At 37.5% G+C, this 26,912-nt stretch overlaps 1 protein-coding gene across 1 annotated transcript; it reads right to left on the bottom strand.

Annotated features, from left to right (window-relative positions):
• Window positions 1–10,472: 10,472 nt before the first annotated feature.
• On the bottom strand, window positions 10,473–22,336 carry LOC128220610 (trans-1,2-dihydrobenzene-1,2-diol dehydrogenase-like). Its single transcript, XM_052929078.1, has 9 exons — window positions 22,241–22,336; window positions 18,369–18,480; window positions 18,043–18,104; window positions 15,682–15,783; window positions 15,227–15,331; window positions 14,802–14,943; window positions 14,498–14,625; window positions 12,207–12,351; window positions 10,473–10,579 (listed from the first exon to the last, which is right to left on the bottom strand). Exons 1-9 carry the CDS (start codon window positions 22,334–22,336, stop codon window positions 10,473–10,475), a joined length of 999 nt encoding a protein of 332 aa, XP_052785038.1.
• Window positions 22,337–26,912: the final 4,576 nt, after the last annotated feature.

Raw genomic sequence — 26,912 nt, 5'->3', positions numbered from 1 at the left:
GCCGGGTAGCACATGTACTGAGTGGTATATTTAGTCATATTTTCTCCTAGTATTTAAGGGTTTAAATGGAATTTTTAACAACATTAATTTGTAATAAAACCCTAAGTATTTGCTGAACTAGCAATTTGTTAGAAAGGCAAATAGCAAATATAGAAGATAATAAACACATGCTGTTTGAGATGTCACTACGAATAAAGAGAAAATAAATAGCATCGGAACATAGTATGTTTATGATATGGACAATGAAATCAAACTTTTACTAAGCTTTTAAGCTGCAATTTACTTTTCTCTCACTGGTATTACATGCAACATCTTGTACTAAGGGCGTTTTTGATGATGATAAACAAGTTTTGGTTTAAACATTTAAAACAATTTGTGTCACCTTATGTCGTTTGATGCCCGTAAAACAAACTACAAAACAGTATCATGCCACCAGACCGCGGATTGGATGTTTGTCTCACACACAGTTCCTGGCACAATGAAATAACAACGTAAATGACTGAGGGTTTTTAGTCGATTGAGAGAACATACTATTTTAAATAGATTAAGTATGAGATATACTGCCTATATTGGTTACTAGAATATGTGTACTTTAGGCGTTTTTTTTTTGGTAAGCAACTAGTTTTTCTTTTACATCGGTTCCACGAACTGTGTATTATGTAGCAAAACTTTCGAACCGCAGAAAACCCTTAAAACCAAAACTAAAACAATTTGGTATAAAACAACACGGCATTATACTCGTAAACGTCGCGCATACTAGATACCTGGCTTACATTATGAGCAAAATGATATTCCAAACATAAGTCATTAATTACCCCCCTCCCCCTTATACAATTTCAGTAACCACATTGTATAAGGGTGCATTTACTAAACCAATGGAGAAAATAAAATGATCCAATCGCTACTATCTGCAATGTTAGCCCTTCTTAGTCTATACGGTTACAACCAATAACAATATTTATACTACAGACGGCAATATTGATCTTATTGTTTAGGGTTGTTTTACTTCATTATTGTTTATTGTAGCTGCATTTACGAAGTTGTCGAGTTTCTTTCTAGTGTTCAGTAAAAATATATTGGCTGGCTAAACTATCAAATTATTTCCTTTTTGACAGGTGATGTTTAAAATTGAACATAACACTATAGTTGTAATATTCTGAGAAACGTTCGCCGTGAATTTTAATAAAACAAATCACATTGCAATCAAATATTTACATATTGTTGAATAATGGTTCTCGGTACAAACAGGTTATTCCGTGCAATGACATTAGCATGTTTCCATTGGCGAGGAACATTTCCTGTACGCAACCAGTAATTCAAAAGACTTACAGACGTTTTGTACCTTTGCAACGCATTTGGTAGAATCTGAACATACCAAAACAAAGACTTGAATATCAACATTCATTTGATTGCTGTGTGATGTAGAAAATAGTGTGTTTCGTCTCTGATGATCATGACAAGAACAGAAAGAATAAGATAAAGTGAAGAAAAGGTAAGAAAAGTATGCATGTGTGGTCGACAGAAAAATGAAAAGAGGTTGTTCCGACAATGGTTAATTTTAAAAAAGGTGGGAATGGTGGGAATGATAATATAAAAACAGAAAACAGTTTTAAAGTCGCTCGTTAAACTAATATATTCCATTTAATAAGAGCTACAATATGCTTATATATCAACACTTCTACAACTCATCCTGAGATAAACATATACACATTCAGTTGCACATTTCGATGAATAAAACATCTTTACAAAGAAACAACAAACCGAAGCATTTGAGTTGTGACGTTTTATTGCGGTGAAATAATGTGACAGCAATTAAACAAACTGGCCTCATTGACCACGGCGTTTCTAAAATAGACGATTTAAACCTCGCATAAATATATTTGGAGAGTTATTGTTCGGTGTGTTCTGTGGACTATTCTACACACACTTTGTGAATAATTACAACAAAAATAGAATGCTTTACAGCTGTGGTTCAGCTGTGTATGAAAAGCATCTGGTAAGTGCATGATTAATCGTGACAAATTACACCGATTAACCACAATACCAAAATATCTCATCTTTAAATAAACTACTAAACTACGTTCACTTGTTTCTCAAAAATGAATATTCGAACGGATGTAGAAATGGTCACCTATACATATACTGTAAACGCAAATCGAATTTATGTTCCAACGTCTAATTATTGCAGTTCAGTCTTAATTAAAAAACACTGCCAGAACTTCAATACACGTCAAAACCAACAGCACGGTAAGTGCAATCACTTGGGAGTCATGTGCGCCTTCCAGGCAGTACACACCTTAAAACTAAAAACACTGTCAAAACACAATCTTATACGGCCCTTCCGGCCAAGAATGACAGCGGTGATATTACCCATCCCGCTTTTCATGTGATATGTATGGTTAACCATTGCTCCATTCCGATATATTCTATATGACGCACGCTTCTTCGTTGACGTCTGAAACATTGAGTAAAAAAAAACAACATATTACAAAGAGGAGTTAGCTACCGCCAACTTCAAAACAACATGACAAGCCAATTATAAATTGTATAGTATTGGGAACCATCAGAGGAAGAAGTATTTAGATGTAAACAATATCTATGAAAAGATTCCGACCTCCCAATAACCCTCCGACTACTGTAATGAACGACTCAGATATTTCCCTGTAGACGAGACAAGCGAACTGAAAATGCCGATATCAAGCACATGAACTCCTTCCATTGATACCTTCTGTTTACATTGTACGTGGGTGGTCTGAAGTTAGACATTACATTAGTGACAATACTGACCCTGCTAAGGCGGGAACACAAATATTTATTTATAGGCATACTATTGTATTTTTTTCATGAAAAGTGTGTTTCTACTGGTCCTAAAAAGAGTTAGCATGTGCTTCGGCTAAAATGAACAGGGTAGTTTGCTTCGAATACCCGTTTGTTAGGTGTAAATCAGCTTAACATGTATTTTGTTTAATTTTTGCTTAGCTTAAAATGATTCATACTATTGTCCTTTATAAAAATAATAAGTAGGCAAAATACTGTTCAACTTATATATGAAATATTAGGTAAATCAAACACTGTATCAGAAAAGACTGTTGGTTGGCTGTTTAATTTGCAATTACCAGATGTAAATCTATATATATTGAAATACATTAAATTTAAATAAAGTACAGCATCCTAATTCAAATAAAGTAAAAGAAAACAAAAACAATTAAAAAAATATAGCTTTTATCTTCAATGTTTTGCCTCTAGGCAGTATGATTCATATATGCATGTCTTACCTGTGAGCAAAGGTCGGGCTGAACCATGCGAATATCATCGCCCAGTGTCGCCGTATCCAGCTCAGATCGTATTAGGTCGTAAATAGTGAAGAAATGGCATTAAACAAGCCTGGGAAGGTAATGAAAGAAGGAATCAAACTAAGCAATTGATACAATAAAATGAGTTCAGAAACTAGCTACATATTTGTTGTTCGTCAAATGATTCGTAAGACTTTTAAATAGTTTTGATCTTGTCGTGCATAAATCTTACATCTCGATGTCTCTAATAAAACGACAAACACATTGGCAAATCCCAAACAGTCACCTTTGGAACTTCGAAAGCCTTAATTATATATATAAAGTAGATACCCAATGAAAACTGAAATAAGTGTTACTGTAGTTAACATCAGTGCCATGAAAAGAAAATAAAGGGTGGGGCTTTAATGGTGTGACCTTTCAATCTCTTTGTTGCAAAATATATGTACATAAACAAGATTATAAAAAACTAACCACTATTCCTAAGGATAATCTGTCAGTTTATAATGATTGTTTCTCGTTAAGTTAAAAAACTAATAATACTTTGAAACAAGAGTAGCAATAAAATGAAAATAGGTGATTTACAAGACTTTTCATTAGGCTTCCGCTATAAAGAAACTTTAATCGATTTTAAGTTTGCAGCGATGTGGTATTTTAAGACTTCATAAAACTATTATCTTCTGTTTCTATATGATGTAAATGTCTGAAATATGAGTTATTTTTCATTAAAATCTATGACAATAGGTAGTTTCACAGTGAGACCTTCTGCTGTGTTTTCTTATTAAACAACATCCTTGACATTCACGAGTCCTTCAGAATTAACAAATTTTGGATATTAAGTTTGGTAGTATACGATAGGATAAGGTTAAATTCGAAACAATGCATATAATCGAACCTCGGTGAAAAGTCGTGGTACAGTTCGACCGTAGCTTACACACAAGCTGTGCTTGTTACCGGTTCATTCCCATTGGCTTATTACAAATTATACCCTTAAGCCTGAATAACCTTGAAGCAAGACACACGTCGACACCCCCCCCCCCCCCCGCCGTTCTCATTTAAAGGAAAACAAGCCTGACAGCCATTGCATAACATACTGTTTTAAGGAAATGTACTGCATTAAAACAAACATTCATTTTTAAAACATCTTGTAAAGGTCTATTTCTAACTGCGGATTATACGTTTATTAAAGGCATCTGCAGGGGGTCCAACGTAAAAACACATGTGGAATTGTAATTGAGGGACATGTTCAGTGCAGGACGAAGTGGCTGATTATTCTTGGGTATTTTTGTACTTTCGACGAATATTTTAGGACGTTGTAAGGAGGTTTATATCACTGCTCATGTAATGTAAAATGCCTACCCAAATGCAAGATGTGTAAACTCCTTTCGGGTGTATAGCCTATGTTTCTAGAATGCTTCAATGCTATGACCAACAAAGTTATCATCTCAAACTTTGATATTATTACTTCTCGGATGGATGGCCCAAAGATTGGTATCATTTGATATAAACTTATCAAGTAAAATGTTTATGTTTATTCAGGTTTAATTAGAGATCGCGGTATGGTTAACTTATTAGGCCAGTGTATATGGGTAGATTATAAGTATCTTCCATGGTCGTGAATGTAAGATAGGTCCATTCCGACCCGAGCGTAGGGTATTTTGCGGAAACGAGGTTTACCGAGGCTCAGGATTAACCTATCGTACATGAGTGGCTAAGGTAGATGCTTTTCTCCCACCTCAGTTAAACAAAACTAATTAAAAAACTGGAACTTTGCTGGAACTATTTTGTGCTTAGTGAAAAAAAATGCGTATGGATATGCGATAATTCGTGGTTGTCATTTGATTTAATGAATTATATATTTCACCAATAATAAGAATTTCGAAAGGCAGACCAATTAATTGAAATTGGGAAGGGCTGAAACTAGAATTGTAATGTATGTGTATTGTAATATTGTAGCCCAACCCATTTGTTCTTGTTGTATGACTTTTTTAAGTGTATGCTTTGTTTGTCTTTACGTTTACACAAGATAACAATAAAGTATTATTAAACTTGAGTTCAAATGTCTATATTTAAAGGTTATTTTAGGTAAATATCGCCTAGTACTTTAACTGTCATTTTGGTAATTTGTTTGTTGATGCGAACAAAAGGATCGATCGGGTGAAAACCTTCAAAAATAATTTGAGAACCAAGCGACGAGTGATTAGAGCTCTGATAATTATTCGGACAGCATGAACACACATTTTCAGTACCCCGAAATCAAAACTCAAAATACTTCCCCTACACCTTCCAGGTAACGCCATTGAAAACTTACACCTTTTCGTGAGTAAAGCGCTTTTTAATTAAATGACTAGTTGCATTTAATACATGTAAAAGTGCACTTTGATTCGTAGGTTCGAAAATGCAGCGGTATGTTTTGATACCATTTTGCGCATGCCTACTAGAACGCGAAAATTCGAAAGCGAAATTAGCCATTTGTCGTGTTTTCGGCTTTTCGCGAATTAAACGGAGACATACATTGTGCAACAATTTACACCCGAAGGGCTAACTGTGTGGTGACATTGGTCTGGTTTCTTTCATGAACACACTTAAGTCGCTTATCAAACTTGACATACACCTTTCAGCCATAGTATCAGTTTCTCATTATTTCCGTCAAACAAGATCATAGGAATTGAGGAGAGAAAATAAGTTCTCGTCTTATCTTTGAGGAAAGATTTGTGAACAGCATCTTTATTTTGCAAAGTTTGCAAAATAAAGCTGCCATGTGTGGAAAAAAAACAAATAAAATATATATCTACTTATTTTCAGCTGTCTTTAAATGATCTATTTTTATTTATAATGGACTGGAAAAAGGTAACATCGTTTTAAGGTGCTATAGGGCATTGAGTCTTTGATAGTTTTGCACTAAATGAACTAAACCAAAACTGCTATTTCATTAATTCAGGCATATCTTATATTCGCCTTACTTGTATTTGTATTTGTATTTCAAATGGCTGAGCGCGGTTCTGTATGTGTTAAAAGCCATAATAGATAATTTCGTATGAACTTATACTTTGAAGACTTCGTGCTATAATACAATTTAAAGGCCACATTGGCAATTGCGAGAACAACATGTCAAACCATACCCATTATGTACTTGAAAGCACAATGGTTACCACATTGTAATTACCTCCCTTGTTGAAGACTGTAGCATCAAGGAAATCTTGTCTTATGGTAATATTTAGAACGCTAATTAATTATTTCTCGCTTCAAATGTCACCATAAACAATTTTCACGCACCTATCAAGAAATAATGCTTCATTCTCTTTCGAACTATTTAAAAAGACCGATTTGACTATTACCATATTGTGAATCAATGCGCTAATATCCATGACAACCACGTGCTATCGCAAATCCATGCGCAATTATTTTCACTAAGCACAAAAGAGTTCCAGCAAAAAATACATTTTTACTTAATTTTGTTTGACTGAGGTGGGAGAAAAAGCATCTACTATAGCCGCTCGTGTAAGATAGGTTCATCCCGACCATCGCGCAGGGTGTTTTGCGGAAACTCGGTAAACCTCGTTTCCGCAAAACACCCTACGCTCAGGTCGGAATGAACCTATCTTACACTCTCGGCCATGGAAGATACTTATAATCTCATAACAGCACACGGACGAGTATTCATTCCGCTAGATAAAGCAACCTACTTTAGATTATATAGATGTAATTTCAAACTCGAATAGTTTCTTAAATGCAGATAGACTTGAAACAAATCACCTTCATTTTTATTAAACACTATATAAGGAGTTTAACTTTCAACGCAAATCAACTTCATATACGGAAATTTAGGTTCCGTATATGTTCATCACTTGACATCAATCATTCGCTTTTTGTTGAAAATATCAATGACGGAAGAAAGAAAAATCATTAAACTTACCTATAACACGATGTAAACTGAAAGACAAAATAAGGCAGTGGATACCAATTGGTCAAATAAAGTTAAAAAGTTGCTAAAAACTATGGGATTTGCTGATGTTTGGATTACCAGGGGGTTAAAAAAAAATTAACACACCTTTAAGATGAGAGCTACAGAATGTTTAGTGCAAAAATGAATTTATAATGACGAGAATCATCAAGGTCAATGACATATATCCTATTTGTAAACTTTGATTATCAGTCATATCTAAACACCATCCAACACAATACAATTAAAATAGCATTAACACGACTAAGAGTAGCTTCACAAAGATTGAAATAGAGAGGGGCAGATGGTATAAGCTTTAAATATTACCAAGAAATGGGCGAAAATGTCAATTTTGTAACACACTCGATGAATATCATTTTCTCGTAGATTATCGATTAAACCATGAATTAGTACTTTTTGCGATATTATTGGCACAGTAAAAACACTCTATAAAAAAACATCGAACTTATCTCATGTGAAAATGCTATTATAGGAAAACTGTTTCGTTTATAAGGGCTTTAAAATGCTTCAGAATAGAATCTAAACACTTTTCTCCATTAACCTTATTTTCCCGAATTATAAGCAAATGCATTATAACTGATATATATATATATATATATATATATATATATATATATATATATATATATATATATATATATATATATATATATATTAGAATGGATACTGAACTTGGGTTACTTTATTTGATAGACCATATTTTTTATGAAGAAGGAATGGTTAATAGTTAATTTTATATATCAATCACATTTAATATGATGTCCCGATAAGTAAAATTATACATTTATTTATCAAATAGCTTACTTTGATATGCTGCAATCAGTTACTTTACAATCAGATAATATATTAACATATATTTCGTTTAGACATACTTACTATTTTGAAAGTTGTTATAACGGAAAAGTTCATGGGTTGTAAACTTTCAGTTAATATAATTCTTATTCATCACATATGTTCTTAACAGTAAGATGTCAGGATTTACCTAATTTGAAAAAGCAAAATCATTAAGTTGTACAGTAGTTTGTTCAGGGTTTTCACGAGTATTTGTATGATTCGGCGATTATCAGTTTTGCGGCCCGGGTCGATAATTGCATATCGTTTTACGACCCGCCTGTGGAACGGTCGCACGTAACATCAATTTTAGTTTTAAAATCAAAATGGCTTACTTCATAACTGCATGCTGTTGTCAGTTCATTCAATAAAATTAATTAACAAAATAAAGGGACGCGAACGCGGTTGGGAAAATAATGATTGTTATAAATAAGGATGATGAGTCATGCAGGTGTCACACTGTCCCGAAATGGACACCAAATAGCCATACAAATATTGAATTTTGAATTTCGCGAGAAGATAGCCACGAACTAAGTCAACAGCCAATCAACAGCCGAAGCAAGTACGATGCCGACATAAGGTCACACGACGGCACAGAACCACAAACGAAGGCAACACGAAGACATAAAGTTTTCCCGCAGTTTGATGAGCAGCTTTATACCAGAAAGGATATACTTTCTGTACCATGTGTCCTTTTTCTCAGCATGTTCTTTGAGGTGCATCAAAAGAAGATATGCTGCTACTTTCTTTTTCCTGGTTGTCTCATCATCCAAGTATTTATTTCTGCAGGAACTGAATTGTGATTGTTTAGAATGGAAGCATTGTGATCTACACACGACTCTGCTCTGTATAGTTGCTATAGGCTAATTGAGGAAGCTGTTCGTTAGTTATTTGAGTTTATTAAGGTCTACCCGTGCCTAATGGCTGCATTATGGCTTGACCTCGTCGGGACGCCATCACAACTTAAATGTGTGTTTTAAATACCATAATTTACATGTATAGAAGTGGCTGCAATTCGCGGTCAGAGTGTTAGATATAAAATAAACCTGGGTGGAAAAACTCTAGCTAATAGACCTCTTGGATCTTTAACGTGCTGGATACAACTCTGCTGGGTTGAACCAGTACTGAGAACGCCATTGCTAGTTAAGTGGTGCGGCAGCGAACCGAACCTGCGACACCTCGTTTGATAGCCAAATGTGGGCCCAGTTGACCACGGTTCTGCCACTCTTCATAAGGAGAACAATCATACTTATTAAATTTGTTAAAAGATGGCGGAGCCGTTCCGTTGCGTGATAATTGGCTATGGTGCTCATAACGCCCTTCGACTATATCTAGGGCCGTATTTGACGCTCGGGTCTATTATCACACAACAACACGGCTCTATTATCTATTATGTATTTACCTCTAATTAACATCTGCATTATCACATTCAAATCATTCAACTGAATCATCAATAATCTACATTTTAAATTCCCTGTAAAATTTACCTAATTGATCCGTGAAAGAACCACCATTAGGAGGCAGTGACATTGTACCCGTGGTGACATTTTCGTTAAGCAGGAGATGCATTTAAAGGATAACAGAGAAATCAAAATATATTTTTACCTCCGTTTTGTTGGACATTACTCTTTAAAAATGATCGATCACTTTAACGTGCATGCTTTTAAAATCCATTTTTTTCCTTTCACTATGAAGCTGAACATGGCACTTATTTTGTTTCCTAAAATCAAAGAAGTGTCTGCAATACGTCATTGCAAAGAACATCACAGTGTGACCGTTGCACAGACATTTGTCAACTGACAAGGGAATCATTAACGCGTTGTGTTTTGTAACAAATTACGCGCAGCTTGCAGTTGTCAATAAAAAGGTCATTGGCACAGTTATAGAGCTCAGAGAGACAATCGAATACAAAAAACTTGAAAACTGCAATAATTACAGAAACATTTACCGAAAAACAAATTTGCCGAGTGTTTGATTGATACACATATTAACTTTTATCTATCTTTTTGATTATATGCTATGTTTTACCGACAAGTTTCCCCGTTATGTGTTCAATAAAAGATTTTCTAATCAAGCATTGTTCGTCCATTTTATTGACACCAATTCATGACCATATAACATAGAAGATAAGATAATGGGAAAAAATAATTGTTATGCACACATAACAGTTCATCTTTTTAACGTAAGACGAATTAGCATTTAAAGTATAAAACACAACCTTGATAATAACTTTATTGACCAGTATAAATGTACATAGTAATTAACACTCCAATTCTGGGTCATCGTTGGAATCAACGATACCTATTATGCTAACACTAAACATTCAAGTGCACGATGACACAAAGTGACACAGGAATGTTCGGAGCTATTTCAAGCATCTCCGGTCCTCAGTCGAAGTCGGGGTACCTCACTCCCAGCTGACGGCGTACCTCGTCCATAATCGAGTGTACCATGATGCTGTCAGCATGACTGTATTTCGGGTGCTCTATCTCATCTGAGAATGAGAAAAAAGGCATACTTCAAGGGGAAGTAATAAACAGTTATCATCGGTTATGCTGATATCAATAGCCAGTTATTTTCAAACACTGCATGGCATTGTAGTTTCTACGTTTAAGCTCGCAATGAACACTTGCAATCAAACTGACACTAACACTGACCTTGTCCTAAATGAAAACACGTTTCCGAATCAAGCTTCCAATCATATCCATTGACACTTTTAATATTTATATTAACTATATATTTAAATGTAATTGGTGTCCGCACAATTTTGTGGGAAAAGGGCAATCGAGGATTTACTCCATATACTGTATAATCACATCATGTAGAGCAAATTTGAGAGTGAATGCAAACATTTATTTTCGTAGAGAGTATTTTGTCGGTCAACATGATTTGATACAATCGTCAATTTTCCATTGTTCGCTGTTCCCTATACATATGCGCGAAGTTACATCGTTATGAATGACGAAAATAACGGTGTCATCCAAGTGCCTGTACTTTGCAAACGTTCCGTTTGTAACTAAATCAATCCAATTACTTACAATTTGTTTATTTTTAATGAAAAGTACTCTAAAAGTTCCTTTTTTGTTATTTTCCCTTTGTTGTTCAACCAACAATTGATTTATATGCTATTATGAAAAAAAACACAAAGCCTCAAAATTGTGCGAGCATTCTTGGCCTCTCTTCACTCGCTGCTCTCGCTCCATTTTCTGTAGCCACCAAAATAAACTTTGACGTATATGAATTTTTTCCCTTTTCACGGGATAGTGTTTTGATAAACTATTAGAATGTATAATACACTCACATATTAACATAGTAATAATAAAGTCTTGGTTTGTAAAATACCGTTTACAAAGTCGGAAATGTCTCCCTGGCTTATTTTGTAAACAATTGATACTAGATATGAACATATACACTAGATACATACAGTTCACATACAACTTCACGTGGCTTGCTAAGTTTCACGTGATATTATGATCTTATTCAAAAATAGCAATCAACGACGCTGTTTATCACAACATTTATATAATGAGGTCGTCTCCATGGAATAAAAAAAAACTGTTAGCTGTTACTGCATATTAAAGTGACTTGAGTTTTTCTACAACAGTTGTCTAATGACACGTTTTAATTAAAAGTGCGTTATTTTGCAGTTCATTTCTTTTCCAGAGGTGAGTTACTAGCTATAAAATGGAATAACTCAGACTTCATTTGAAGAGCGCGTTCCGTTCTGTAGATATAGTTAAAGTTCACTTTATGAACGAATCCCGTGCAGCACATACAGGAAGGCAACATTAAAGGAGCGAGTCCCTTACAGCAGAAACAGTAAGATCCTTTGAGGAGCGAGTCCCGTGTAACAGATACAGTAAGAATGCCTTTGCGAAATACGTCCCCTGCAGAAGATACAGTAAGACTACCGTTAAGGAGCGAGTCCGGTTCAACAGGAACAATAAGCTTACCTTTGAGGAGCTAGTTCCTTAAACCAGATAATGTAAGACTTCCTTTGAGGAGCGGGTCTTGTGCAACAGATATGGTAAGACTACCTTTGAGGAGCGAGTCACATGCAACTGATGTGGTGAGACTGCCTTTGCGTTGCTAGTCCCTAAGAGCATATATGATTAGATTACCTTTGAGGAGCGAGTCCCGTGCAGCGTTAGCCTCATACAACATTCCACTACTGTTGGTGAAGTTGTAGTCATTGTCCTTTAACGGAAACTCGTGTTCTCCCGAGGGTGTGCGACATCGGGTTGGACAATGGAAAGGTTCGTCAACCTGTGCAGAAGTTCTAAGATTAAATAATGCTGCTCGCATCGGTTATAAAGGGTTAGAAATCACCATTGCAATATATTTATAGAATGATTTATGTGTAAAACAAGATTTTGAGCAAATGTATTCAAAGACAACCATACATATTCTTAAAACACAAACCTACTTTAGGAGTCAAAAAATGGGCGATCCTGTTATTCCAATGAAAAAAAAAATTGCCGTTCTAAACTGATTGAAAACATGAACTGCCAAAATAGGGCATTTGACCAGACAGGATCAATACAGCAATACCACTCAGTACATACCTAATATAACAATACCTATTACACTGTCGTTGCAATCACTAGGGCATTCCTGCTCCCCCCCCCCACCTCAATACAGTTCACGACTCAATACGAATGACATGGTCAATGCTATAACCATGGGCATTTCCGAGCGCCCTCCAATACCACTTCAATACAAATAAAACGGTCCGTACAATAACAAGGGGGATTCCTGGCGCCCTCCAGACAGTACACACCTCAATACAGCATTACCAATAACACGGTATGTGCTCTCACTCACTAGGGGGTATTGGCGCCCAGCAAACAGTACACACCTCAATACACCATTACCAATAACACGGTATGTGCTCTCACTAGGGGGTATTGGCGCCCATCAAACAGTACACACCTCAATACAGCATTACCAATAACACGGTATGTGCTCTCACTAGAGGGTATTGGCGCCCATCAAACAGTACACACCTCAATACAGCATTACCAATAACACGGTATGTGCTCTCATAAGGGGCTATTGGCGCCCATCAAACAGTACACACCTCAATACAGCATTACCAATAACACGGTATGTGCTCTCACTAGAGGGTATTGGCGCCTATCAAACAGTACACACCTCAATACAGCATTACCAATAACACGGTATGTGCTCTCATTAGGGGCTATTGGCGCCCATCATACAGTACACACCTCAATACAGCATTACCAATAACACGGTATGTGCTCTCACTAGGGGGTATTGGCGCCCATCAAACAGTACACACCTCAATACAGCATTACCAATAACACGGTATGTGCTCTCATTAGGGGCTATTGGCGCCCATCATACAGTACACACCTCAATACAGCATTACCAATAACACGGTATGTGCTCTCACTCGAGGGTATTGGCGCCCACCAAACAGTACACACCTCAATACAGCATTACCAATAACACGGTATGTGCTCTCACTAGAGGGTATTTGCGCCCACCAAACAGTACAAACCTCAATACAGCATTACCAATAACACGGTATGTGCTCTCATTAGGGGCTATTGGCGCCCATCAAACAGTACACACCTCAATACAGCATTACCAATAACACGGTATGTGCTCTCACTAGGGGGTATTGGCGCCCATCAAACAGTACACACCTCAATACAGCATTACCAATAACACGGTATGTGCTCTCACTAGAGGGTATTGGCGCCCACCAAACAGTACACACCTCAATACAGCATTACCAATAACACGGTATGTGCTCTCACTAGAGGGTATTGGCGCCCACCAAACAGTACACACCTCAATACAGCATTACCAATAACACGGTATGTGCTCTCACTAGAGGGTATTGGCGCCCACCAAACAGTACACACCTCAAAACAGCATTACCAATAACATGGTTTGTGCTCCCACTAGAGGGTATTGGCGCCAACCAAACAGTACACACCTCAATACAGCATTACTAATAACACGGTATGTGCTATCACTAGGGGGTATTGGCGCCCACCAAACAGTACACACCTCAATACAGCATTACCAATAACACGGTATGTGCTCTCACTAGGGGGTATTGGCGCTCACCAAACAGTACACACCTCAATACAGCATTACCAATAACACGGTATGTGCTCTCACTAGAGGGTATTGGCGCCCACCAAACAGTACACACCTCAATACAGCATTACCAATAACACGGTATGTGCTCTCATTAGGGGCTATTGGCGCCCATCAAACAGTACACACCTCAATACAGCATTACCAATAACACGGTATGTGCTCTCACTCGAGGGTATTGGCGCCCACCAAACAGTACACACATCAATACAGCATTACCAATAACACGGTATGTGCTCTCACTAGAGGGTATTGGCGCCCACCAAACAGTACACACCTCAATACGGCCCTTCTGTCCAAGGATGACAGCGGAGTTGTTGCCCATCCCGCTGTTAACGTGATATGTCAGGTTGGCCATCGCTCCACTCCGATACTTTAATATGACGCAGGCTCCTTCGTCAACGTCTGAAACAGTGGTAAAGAGGTGATATACTTTATAGGGAATTAAGTAGCTGTTATTTAACAAAACACGACACAAGCGAAAGGTACACAGTTGAAAACTTGAATCTTAGAGAGTGCTCTTCAGAAAAGGCGCTTTTAATTTTACAAGAGATTTAATAGATATGAAAAAAACTTCCTACCTCCCATTAGCCCTCCGACTACTGTAATGGACTCAGGCATTTCCTTGAAGACGAGACAAGCGAACTGTATACAGTAGATGCCGAGGTCAAGCACACCGCCTCCTCCCATCGATATCTTCTTTATACGGTCGACGTGGGCGATCTGCGGTAAAAGACAACTTAAGTTATACTGACCTTGCTGGAGTTGTTATCCCCATAGTGTAGTAAAAGGCTTATGCATTAGTTATGTTAAAATTAATCTGTGTATGGTATTTTTGTGTATGTATTCCCATTGAACTATAAAGAGTGACATTATTTTTATCTCCTTTGATTGCGCCTTTTTTTCAATTTAGATTATACTTCATAGCAAATAAAAAGTGATATTTACTAGAACCAGTAACAACAATTACACGCTCCGCAATATTAATTAAAGATCTGCATCCTACCTGTACGCAAAAGTTGGCTTGAACCATGCGAACTTCACCAAGGGTTCTCTTGTCCATCTCAGAGCGTATCAGGTCGTAAACCGGAAAGAAACGACTCCAACATCCCTGTGAATGAAAGAAAGCATCTGAAGCATTGATTTATTTACCATTTCCGATTTCCATGTGTAGACATAAATTTAAAAACAAACAAGCTTAAAAATGAACATGAAGAAGATACATACAAAAAACTTATTTAAAATATAATGTTGTCAACATCAGTGCCACAAAGATGAAAACGTCAATTAAAGGCGCTATATTTTATGATCAATTTTATGTTGTTCAATGACCGGACGAAAGGACGTAAAAAACGAACAGACAGACGTTTCATGATATGAGTAAAATAAAACTGTGATACAACGTACGTCTGTCCCCTACATGGTAGCTTTTTACAGCGAAATCTTTGTGTATAACCTCACCTCCATGAAGAGTCGTTTCTCTGTTTTGGCCGTATCTAAAACAAGCTTTGCTTGTTTCAGGTTCATCGCCATTGGCTTCTCGCATACTACACTCTTTCCAGCCTTTAAACGAAACATTATAAGGAATGACTAACAGATAAACGGCCGCATGTAAACAACTATAGACCCGAAATGCAAACTAGCATGTTTCAAATCACTTCAGCAATGTAACAGAAATGCATACATTTGCCCATGATGTGGGAAATGTACAACAATAAGACAAACTTACATTTCCACCACCAGTCCATCTTCGGTATTCACGTTATTTTATTCCGTTACACTTCATACATACCGTGGGAAAATTGACTGACGAAATCTCGTTTATATGAATATGCATGAGGCCGGGGAGACAACTTTTCTTCCAATAAAATGGCATGTTACAATAGATTTTTTAATAACCCTTTAGTGTCAGTTGTCCACGCACGCGACAACTAGTATTAGTACGAATGTCTATGCATATTTCCACAATGGTGGAATCCATAAAATTGCCTCATTAATTTTTCATCATTACGAGATCATCCTAGCCAAATCACCCACGGTACACAACGAAGCTTAGCGCAGTCGTTTTAACGTGTTGTAAAAATGACTTCCGTGCCTTGACCGTGATAGCGAAATTAGAAATACCTGCACGAAAGAGTCTTCCAACGTATTCCAGTCAAAAAGGAAAAAACGCATAAGGTAACTTCATGATACAAAAGTATATCAAGAACAAAAAATCACTATCTCTGACTGATACCACGTATGAAACACGTATACACTAAACCAAATTCCTGACCGGCCACTTGTCAAGTAACCTTCTTGAAAAGTGCATTAAGTATAATCATATACAGTTCAGTATTCGATATCCGCCATCTCGTGGCAATATTCTTTAAAGAAATTCAGCTAAATCGAAGCATAAACGGCAGAGAAAACACAGTTCATATGCGGTTACTCCGAAATCCAAGTGTCACAAGGAAAAGAAATAACTATGCAAATTCCATAGGGGATCAAAATTTTCATTGTTTGTTTCACATAGATGGTAATGATAAAGTTGAACATTCATTTGAACTAATTAAGCCGTTGATGACTGTGTTTCAGTCTCACATATGATGTAATACCATTTTAAAGTGACTAAGGGTGGTATTTTTATTTTTATTCCTATACACGCTATGTTAGATTTTGTGACTTTTATCATTGAGGGTGTTGTCATTTGAGACACTGTAACTTGTTGACAACGCGAAATATGTGAACCAAGTTTTCACACCATGTGTACGATGTAATGGTCTTTTCTTGAAACTAATTTGTAATTAGGCGTATTTCACAGGGAAAGGAATATTAGAAGATTACTTAGGTGGACGGTTGGGAATTTTGTTTAGTGTATATTAGATTTTATCATGGCAATCTTGACCCTCAATAATAGTAATAATGATATATACTGTGATAAATATGTATGTGCGAGAACATTAAATTAATGTTCATTTTGAAATTTTGACACTGGGCTTGACCCTATAGTTTTCCTTGTATAATTATTAATTTATTCAGATATTTGTTTATGTCATTGGCCGATATTTTATCAAGCTTTGATCACCAAGGATTGTTTTGGTCCCGAGAGTACCGGATCCCTTTTTTAGTCGATCGGCCCTATTTTTGCAAAATAAGTCGGGAACCTGCGTGCACTAACGTGCACTAACATATACCTTCGGGGTAAGATCTGGCGCGATCGCATTAGTCCCCCGAGGGTCGGTACCTAAAAAGTGATCGGCTACTGTTTTTAAACAAGTTGAAAAACAGTAGCGGATCAAAAACCGTCGGCCCGTGGTCGCCTTGGTCGTCCTCTGAAGGTCCACTTGTCTCGCCCGCCTTCTGGAGCCCTCTGGAGCCTTCTGGAGCTTTCGTTTAGCCTCTGCCGCTCTCTTCCGAGGGTCATGCGTAGTGTCGTTGGAGTGTAAGCACCCGACCATCACCAGATCCTCGGATGACCAGCCCGCATGGCCTCGTAAATGCTCGTAAGTGTCCGTGAATCGTTTCTCGCCGTGGTTCATTGGTCGGGACTTAATCGGCTTTAAAAATGGGGACGATTGGAGGCGATTCAGGACTACAATCTGGCCGATCAAAAACATAAATCATCGGGGAAAATCTGTTACAGATCGGGCCGATTGTCAAAAAAACAATCCTTGGTGAAATGGGGGTATAAGGTGCATATACAGCGTTGACTTGAATAGTAGTATTATGAGCATACAAAACAGGCTAGTGGGTAGGCAAAACGGTTGAGTGTCTGTAAACGGATAACTGGTGGCAGGCGCAAGCTGCCTAAGTAAGGTAGGCAAAATTATGAGGCGTTACCTTCAACATCTTCAAGGAGAGCTCTACGTGAGCGGTGTGTAAGGTTCCTATATAGACGATATCTGAAACACGAGACTATGAGTTCTAAACTATTTGTTACTCTGTATTTATTTCATTATTGTCTAAAAAAGATTTAATATTAAAGTTATTAATGTGCTCTAATATTAAGTGATATATTATCAGTGTAATTCAGGACAGAAACTCTCTCAAGCTTATTTTTTTGAAACTTAAGTTAAGATTGTATGGAATTACCAAATTAAAATTTCATTTACTTACCGTTCCTATTATGTCCATGATTACGTTATAATATAGTGCGATTTTCTTACCGATATCGTTATCGTTGGCAACATCGTCATAAGAGCTGTAATACCGTTTGAATTTGAACTTTTCTGCAAATTCCTTCGCCCGATTCACATCCCGTGATGCGACAGCAACAAACTGAAAACAGGAACAAGAAGGGTTCGTGTCTTGTAAAGCGTTCGTGTCTAGTTTAGCGTTCTTGAATTCCTGCCCTTTTAAGTGTCTATGTCCAGGTAAGCGTTCGTACCATTCGCGCCTAGTTTAGCTTGTGTGTCTAGTTTAGCGCTCGTACTGATCGTGTCTATTTTAGCGTTCATACCGATCGCGTCTAGTTTATCGGTCATGTATCTTAAAGCGTTCGAAACGTTGGAGTCGAGAGAAGTGTTTGTTTCTAGTTCAGCGTTCGTGTCTTGGAGAGCGTTCGTGTCTTGGTGAGCGTTCGTAGCGTACGTGTCTTGGAGAGCGTTCGTAGCGTTCGTGTCTTGGAGAGCGTTCGTAGCGTTCGTGTCTTGGTGAGCGTTCGTAGCGTTCGTGTCTTGGTGAGCGTTCGTAGCGTTCGTGTCTTGGAGAGTGTTCATAGCGTTCGTGTCTTGGAGAGTGTTCATAGCGTTGGTGTCTTGGAGAGCGTTCGTAGCGTTGGTGTCTTGGAGAGTGTTCATAGCGTTGGTGTCTTGGAGAGCGTTCGTAGCGTTCGTTCCTTGGTAAGCGTTCGTAGCGTTCGTGTCTTGGAGAGCGTTCGTAGAGTTCGTGTCTTAGTGAGCGTTCAAAGCGTTCGTGTCTTGGTGAGCGTTCATAGCGTTCCTGTCTTGGTGAGCGTTCGTAGCGTTCGTGTCTTAGTGAGCGATCGTAGCGTTCGTGTCTTAGTCAGGGTTCTAGCGTTCGTGTCTTGGTGAGCGTTCGTAGCGTTTGTGTCTTAGTGAGCGTTCTAGCGTTCGTGTTTTGGTGAGCGATCGTAGCGTTCGTGTCTTGGTGAGCTGTCGGAGCGTTCGTGTCTTGGTGAGCGTTCGTAGCGTTCGTGTCTTGGTGAGCGTTCGTATCGTTTGTGTCCTGGTGAGCGTTCGTAGCGTTCGTGTCTTAGTGAGTGTTCGTAGCGTTCGTGTCTTAGTGAGCGTTCATAGCGTTCGTGTCTTGGTGAGCGTTCGTAGCGTTCGTGTCTTGGTGAGCGTTCGTAGCGTTCGTGTCCTGGTGAGCGTTCGTAGCGTTCGTGTCTTAGTGAGTGTTCGTAGCGTTCGTGTCTTGGTGAGCGTTCGTATCGTTCGTGTCTTGGAGAGCGTTCGTAGCGGCGTTCGTGTCTTGGTGATCGTTCGTATCTTTCGTGTCTTGGAGAGCGTTCGTAGCTATCGTGTCTTAGTGAGCGTTCATAGCGTTTGTGTCTTGGTGAGCGTTCGTAGCGTTCGTGTCTTGGAGAGCGTTCGTAGCAGCGTTCGTGTCTAGGTGAGCGTTCGTAGCGTTCGAGTCTTGGAGAGCGTTTGTATCGTTCGTGTCTTGGAGAGTGTTCGTAGCGTTCGTGTCTTAGTGAGCGTTCATAGCGTTCGTGTCTTAGTGAGCGTTCGTAGCGTTCGCGTCTTAGTGAGCGTTCGTAGCGTTCGTGTCTTAGTGAGCGTTCATAGCGTTCGTGTCTTAGTGAGCGTTCGTAGCGTTCGTGTCTTAGTGAGCGTTCATAGCGTTCGTGTCTTGGAGAGCGTTCGTAGCGTTCGTGTCTTAGTGAGCGTTCATAGCGTTCGTGTCTTGGTGAGCGTTCGTAGCGTTCGTGTCTTGGTGAGCGTTCGTAGCGTTCGTGTCTTGGTGAGCGTTCGTAGTGTTCGTGTCTTAGTGAGCGTTCTAGCGTTCGTGTCTTGGTGAGCCATAGTAGCGTTCGTGTCTTAGTGAGTGTTCATAGCGTTCGTGTCTTGGTGAGCGTTCGTAGCGTTCGTGTCTTAGTGAGCGTTCTAGCGTTCGTGTCTTGGTGAGCGTTCGTAGCGTTCGTGTCTTTGAGAGTGTCCATAGCGTTCGTGTCTTGGAGAGTGTTCGTAGCGTTCGTGTCTTAGTGAGCGTTCATAGCGTTCGTGTCTTGGAGAGCGTTCGTAGCGTTTATGTCTTGGTGAGCGCTCGTAGCGATCGTGTCTTAGTGAGCGTTCGTAGCGTTTGTGTCTTGGTGAGCGTTCATAGCGTTGGTGTCTAGGAGAGCGTTCGCAGCGTTCGTGTCTAATTAGTGTTCGTTCCGATTGTATTTAGTTCAAATCAACGCTTAACAAAATACAAACGATAGGTAATAAGTACCGTTAATCAAATACCGGCCAAGTTCTCAAATAAAATGTTATAATTTGATTGTAAAAACATACTATTTATAAGATGATATGAAGCGCATTCGAGTATGGATCCTTGGTTATAATTTGACTTGTTATCAGTTATGTGATGTCATGGAGGAATTAATCCCAGGATCTTAAGATCAGACCAATAAATTTCCTTCATTCATTCCGAATCGGAAAGTGTATCATCAAAGACATCTTCCCGTCTTGGGCAATTACCATATACAATGAAACAATCTTCTTATTGACTTTTTCATAAGCCGGTGATTTCTTAACTTAGTGTTGACGTTCATGTCACAGACAATGGGACAACCTGGAGGATTCACATTTAAACATTTTGAAAGTCTCTTACGATAAAGCAATAGTTTCTACAGAGATGGTGCTTTCTGAACTTAGCGCTCATGACATTGCCAATGCGATCACTGGAAGGAATCCCATTTAATTATTCGCAAAGCCTCTGACGATAAATCTTTGGATACTATAGAGGCAGCTCGGCTTACAAGGGACTGTTAAAGATGCACTCTTACTCGCAAAATAAGATTCACCACAATTAATAATAGTGTTTTAAAATTCCAAAAAGGATTATTGAATGTCTAAACCAATGGTTCTTATAAAGAATACCGAGTTTAATTTGAAAGAAATGAGCATAAAACACGGTACTTCTACCTTATGAGATTATAATAAATCACAGTAGATCTTTTAGCATTCACCAATCATTTAATATGTTTGCTCTTTCTGCTATTAAATTCACGGTTACAATCTTGATATCAGTAGTTAATATGTTCCATAAATGCATTATTTAGAACGTAGTTTTAGGTTTATCATTCAAAATTTATGTTTGTTATGCATGTATATGTATTGATTTTGAATAAGAGTGTCATTAAAGTAAGGTATAAGACATATATCTAATATCCTAATGCTGCTTCATTGAATAATTTTAGTATTTTAAATACTAGGCATATTATTGATGACAACATATTGTTGTTTCTTTTTTTTATAACTTTGTTTTCAGCTGTAATGCGGATTATAGTTAATTTAGCAACACAACGAAAATATGACACTAAGATCATTTCAACTCACAAAAAGGAACATTGCTGGTGCCAAATCTGTCCATAACAAACATTTCGAAAACAAATCTGGTAGTAAAAACAAACGCTCTTAGTATAACATCAACAGAAAGGTGGTGGAAATCCTGGATGAGTCATACTTTTAATCAGATGTGTGTATTTCGGGCGGAAATATTGCTTAAGAATGAAAATTTCTAAACCTATCCAACGGTCATTAGAACTGCATTGTCTCGCAAAAGTTCCAACGAGACGCCTGAGGCAAAATATTTTGCTGGCTTTCTTATATGACGAAGGCCGCGTCAATAAATTTACATATTTGCATATTAAAGTGTCTATTGATACAATTTTAGACTGTAAGAAAAGTGAATACTTAACAATTAAACATTTCATTCAACTTTCTTTTCTGTCCAACTGCTCCGCATTCCATATGTTTATTTCTTTTAATTGTATCAATACCGTTTAACTTTGATGCGGGTTTTTAATACATATAAGAATTTCAGTCATTTTTTAACGATAACCAAATCGGTTTGTTGACAGACCCACCTCGTGTTCCTGTGCGGAAAGGTTGTCCTGGATGGCCAGGAAGAAGTCGCATGAGATCTTTCCCGGACCCAAACATCCCCATCGTGTCGCCGCCATTCTGTTACTATAAATACACTTCATAATATATCTTATATTTTAAGGTTTTTACTTTAACTAATTATGATGAGGATGCCATGAACAACGTTATAAATACATTTCGTAATTATTCCGTAATTTGTCAGCATTGCAGAGAGAATTTTCAACATTTTTGTGTGTTTATTGCGATTAAATAAAGGTTATGTAATGAGAATAAAACATTACCTGTATTAGGTATCCTACGGTTTGACCTAAAAGTTTATTCCCCTACTTCTTTTATCAGTTCACAGTCTGACGTGCACTAAATACTACTTTTCGCTTGTTTTCGTTAAAGGTCAATATTGATAAAACAAAGGTAGTTGTTTTTGGCACTAATAGTCCGACTTACTTTAATTTCAAAATAACAAACAATATAAAAGAAATGGTTACAAAATATAAGTAATTAGGAGTATTCTTTTCAAGGTCTGGAAGTTTTTTAACATAAAAAACAGGCCAACAAGGTAGTGCACTTACTATATAAACGTATTTACAATTTAGATAAACCGAAAGACTTACAATTACAATCATTTGACCATACAATCTTGCCAATACTATTATACTCGGCTGAAGTTTGAAGTTGTGAAAAACAAAAAGTATTGAACAAGTTCACCTTAGTTTTCTCAGAAAAATAACAAAAACTAAAATGAGAACCGGGTTATATGCTGTATGGTGAAACTGGAAGATGTCCATTAGAATTTATCATACAAGGTAAAATTCTGGATATCCATTCATCGAGGTAAAGAAGCTAAATTATTACATATTTGTTATAGGTCGTTGCAAAAGGATATTTCTATATCTTTTAAATGGACGGATCACAATAAATCATTTTTAAATAATACGGGGTTTTCCAATATATGGTTATAATAATCTACATATATAAACCTTAATTTACACAATTGTGTTAAACAAGTCCTAACCGATCAGTTTAAACAAGATGGACACTCTGTAATAAAATAACTTTTCTAAAGGCAACAATTACTCTTACTATTGTTCAAGGAAACTCTCCAATAAGAAAAGTACTTAATCACCTAATTTGAAACTCTATTAAAGTAATTCCGTATGGCTAACCACAAATTCCCGATTGAAATAGGAAGGAATAGTAATGTCGACTGTCATATTCGTAGGTCAGACCTTGGTAGTTACTTCAGGTTTGCCATTCAGTATGAGTCCGATCCCTAGCCGCGTCATACCGAAAGACGTTAAAAGTTTATATAAGTAGCTCCCTTTTCTGGCGCTCGCCATTTAAAGGGAAGTGCTTGGAAAAGTGGTGTCCTCAGTACTGGTTTAACCCAGGAAAGATGTGCCCGTGTGTCGGTGCTTAACACCGAGCACGAAATATAACCATGGGGTTTCTTCGAAAAAGAGCAATTGTATCGCACCCAGACTTCCATGTATCCCACCACTGTCTATTTCGCGAGCTGTCCCTTCAGCATAAACAAAGGACCCCATTGGAAATAAGTGCTTGCACTTTCAAGGGTTATCGTTTACCGCAAGGTCTAAAGAAATACATACATTTCTTTTCAATAAAGAAGAAAATACCTTCCAACCTATTATTGTGACTTTACTTATGAAACATTTAATTCACAACGTAAGTCAACCAGTGTAAATTCTTCTCATTCTGTTTAATTAAAGCAATTATATTGAGTTTCCTCATACTGTTTGTAACTCATTTTGTACGTTATCTTCTTCTTTTCCAAGGTAAGAGGCATATTTTAAAGTCATTCTTCTTCGCATTAGTATTATTAAGCTCTTATTGACACTGTTGACCATTCTTTCTTTGTATTTGGTGTTTGTATTGCAATGTACTGTGTTGAAGTGTATTGTAATATTGTATTGCATTGCTACAACGTTATTTGCATACAGAATTCAACAAATTGGTAGATAGTGCATGTTTAAAAAATGCATAGGTTTCATAAAGAAAGCATCGACCTTTTATGACTCATGTATTTAAACCTATACTTTTGTTTAATTATATGTGTATTAATATGTAAAGGTATTCTATATTCTTCATGGCTGGATCAGAAGACCCAAAATCTAATAAAGCCGTTTAATTACATAAATAAATGAGAAATGTTTTACACGCCATTTGTGGAACGTTTCTTTGTGAAAATTTAAAAATGCATCGGTATGATTTGATTGCGTACCATTTTGCACTCCTAGTGGTAAAAACCTATAAATCTGGACATTTATTCAGTACAGGGCTTTAAGAAATGATTTAATGATTACGCCTCGACTTATGTTAATCTTTAGCCAGCATTACATCTGAGCGGGATAAGATACATCGCCATTTAAAATTACAAATATATGTACGGTTTCTCACCGGAATAGGTTGAAAACCATGTAACATTTAGGACATAGTATGTTAATCTCAGATCTCAGATATGAAAACTGTGTATGTCGAGATCAGTAAGAGGAACTCAACACACCAGACACGAACCCTTTCCATTTTGATGCCAGGCAGGTATAGAGCAGCCTACCAAAAGAAATAAGCTGTTCTCAAACTACCTAGAATGAAGAAGGCTGGTCCGCACCTGAACAGGTAACTCTTTTAATGCTCAATGTTCATATAACTAATAAATAATTGGAAATTGAGAATTATAATGTGTTTCACAGAAAACATTTTTATCTGATTTTTTTTTTCAAGCAGATATTTTAACATTTTTACTAACTAAACGTAACTATACCATGCTGTAGTTTCCATGTACATACCCTCGGTAACACCTTTGCAGTTTACAATATTTACGATTATCATCCTTTTCCGATATGCAACTTATTTAAAACTATATGCTTTTATTTCAACGTCACCAGTTCATTGTTATGTTTTGCTATATTATGTTATGTTATTCATGTCGAAAAATAGCTCAATGAGCTAGTGTTATTTGTTCTTCAAATAACCGACATTAAATAAAGATTCTTGTATCTTGTAGCCAACATGCGACCAATAAAGTAGCACTTTGTCGTGTTTTCACCGTTTGGGCGAAAACAAGTAAAATTTATGCGTTAATTCTAACGCGAACGCATTATCTATGTGTTCCATCCCTGCGAATAGGTAGCTCTTCGCTCTCAGTTTTGCACACTGGTTTTCGAATTTCGCCAAAACGCGTTTTTGCATTTTTGTTGACAGAAATAAGTGACATAAGATACAGGTTTTTAAAACGAACCTTTATCAATATCTTATCATTATGTAATAATTGCCGATATACACATTGCTCACAATGCAAAGAATAATACAGTTACCTGACATAAACAAAGGCAAACGTTGTGCAACAGTTTAAACCCGAATGGCTTGCTGTGTAGTCACCGGGGCCGGGTTTCACGAAAAACCTAAGTCGCTAAACAAACTGGACTTTCGGCCATCAGATCGAATTAGTATTACGACTTTCTTAACGGACAATAGGATTTTTTTTTATTTTTTTTATTTTTTATTTTTTTTTTGTGGGGTGGGGGGAAGGATTCGTGTTCAATATGTTTTAAGTACTTTTGGCAACGTACTTCGTTAACATTGTACTAGAGGTATTTTGGTGGATCAGTGCCGTTGCGTGACAATTGTCTTAATTGGCTCTGGTGCTCATTACGTCCTTCGACTATGTCTCGGGCCATATTAGACGCTCGAGTCAATTGACGCTCGAACAACTTGACTCCTCTATGGATTAACCTCTAATTTACATCTGCGTAACCAAATTCTAAATAGAATTAATAGAATCATCAATATTTTGCATTTTAAATTCCCTATAAAACTGAATTTTTGTTTAGTGAAAGAACATTCATTAGGAGGCAAAATAAACATTGTACCCATGGTGACATTTGCGTTAAGCAGGAATAGTATTTAAAGGACATCAGAGATATCAAAAACATTTTTTTATATCTGATTTGTTAGACGTGACTCTTTGAAAATGATCGATCACTGTAACATGCAAGCAAATAAAATCCATCATGTCTTATGATACTGATGGGTGCGCTTCTTCTCTCAAAACCAAACAAGTGTCTGCCATATATCACTGCTAAGAACATCACTTGTGAACCGTAAAACAGATACTTGTCAACTGATAAGGGAATAATTAAGAAAACGCTCCGTGTTTAATAAAAATAAATTACGTGCAGCTTTTGCAATCGCAATTGCAGTTGTCAATGAAAAGGCAATTCACATAATTATGCAGCTCCGAGAGACAGTCGAAAACACAATAGTAATGCACCAGTTAATTGTAACCACGCCCGCCCCCCCCCCCCCCCCAGGTCCAGGGAATAGTGGGGACTTCAGGTTCAGCCAAGCCCGGGTAAAATCCCCGCCCTGAGAGGACAAACTGCTGGTAAAATCCCCACCGAATGCCCCCGTATCCTAAGTTAGGACCATTCCCCGCTATTTTTGGCGCGAAGACAAAACAACCGCATTCATCTGTCACTGCGGGGCCGGCTGGTACGTAAAAAACACCCGGACCTGGGGGCGTGGTTACAATTGCCTGGTGCATAATAATAACAGCACCATTTACCTAATAACAAATTCGCCTAGTGTTTGATTGGTTTGGTGATTCAATGCAAGTTTACTCAAACAACCTAACTT

The sequence above is a fragment of the Mya arenaria genome, chromosome 15, assembly GCF_026914265.1.
Source record: "Mya arenaria isolate MELC-2E11 chromosome 15, ASM2691426v1".
Classification (NCBI taxonomy): domain Eukaryota; kingdom Metazoa; phylum Mollusca; class Bivalvia; order Myida; family Myidae; genus Mya; species Mya arenaria.
Note: the sequence above shows the minus strand (reverse complement) of the source record. Positions and strands in the feature narration are given on the sequence as shown.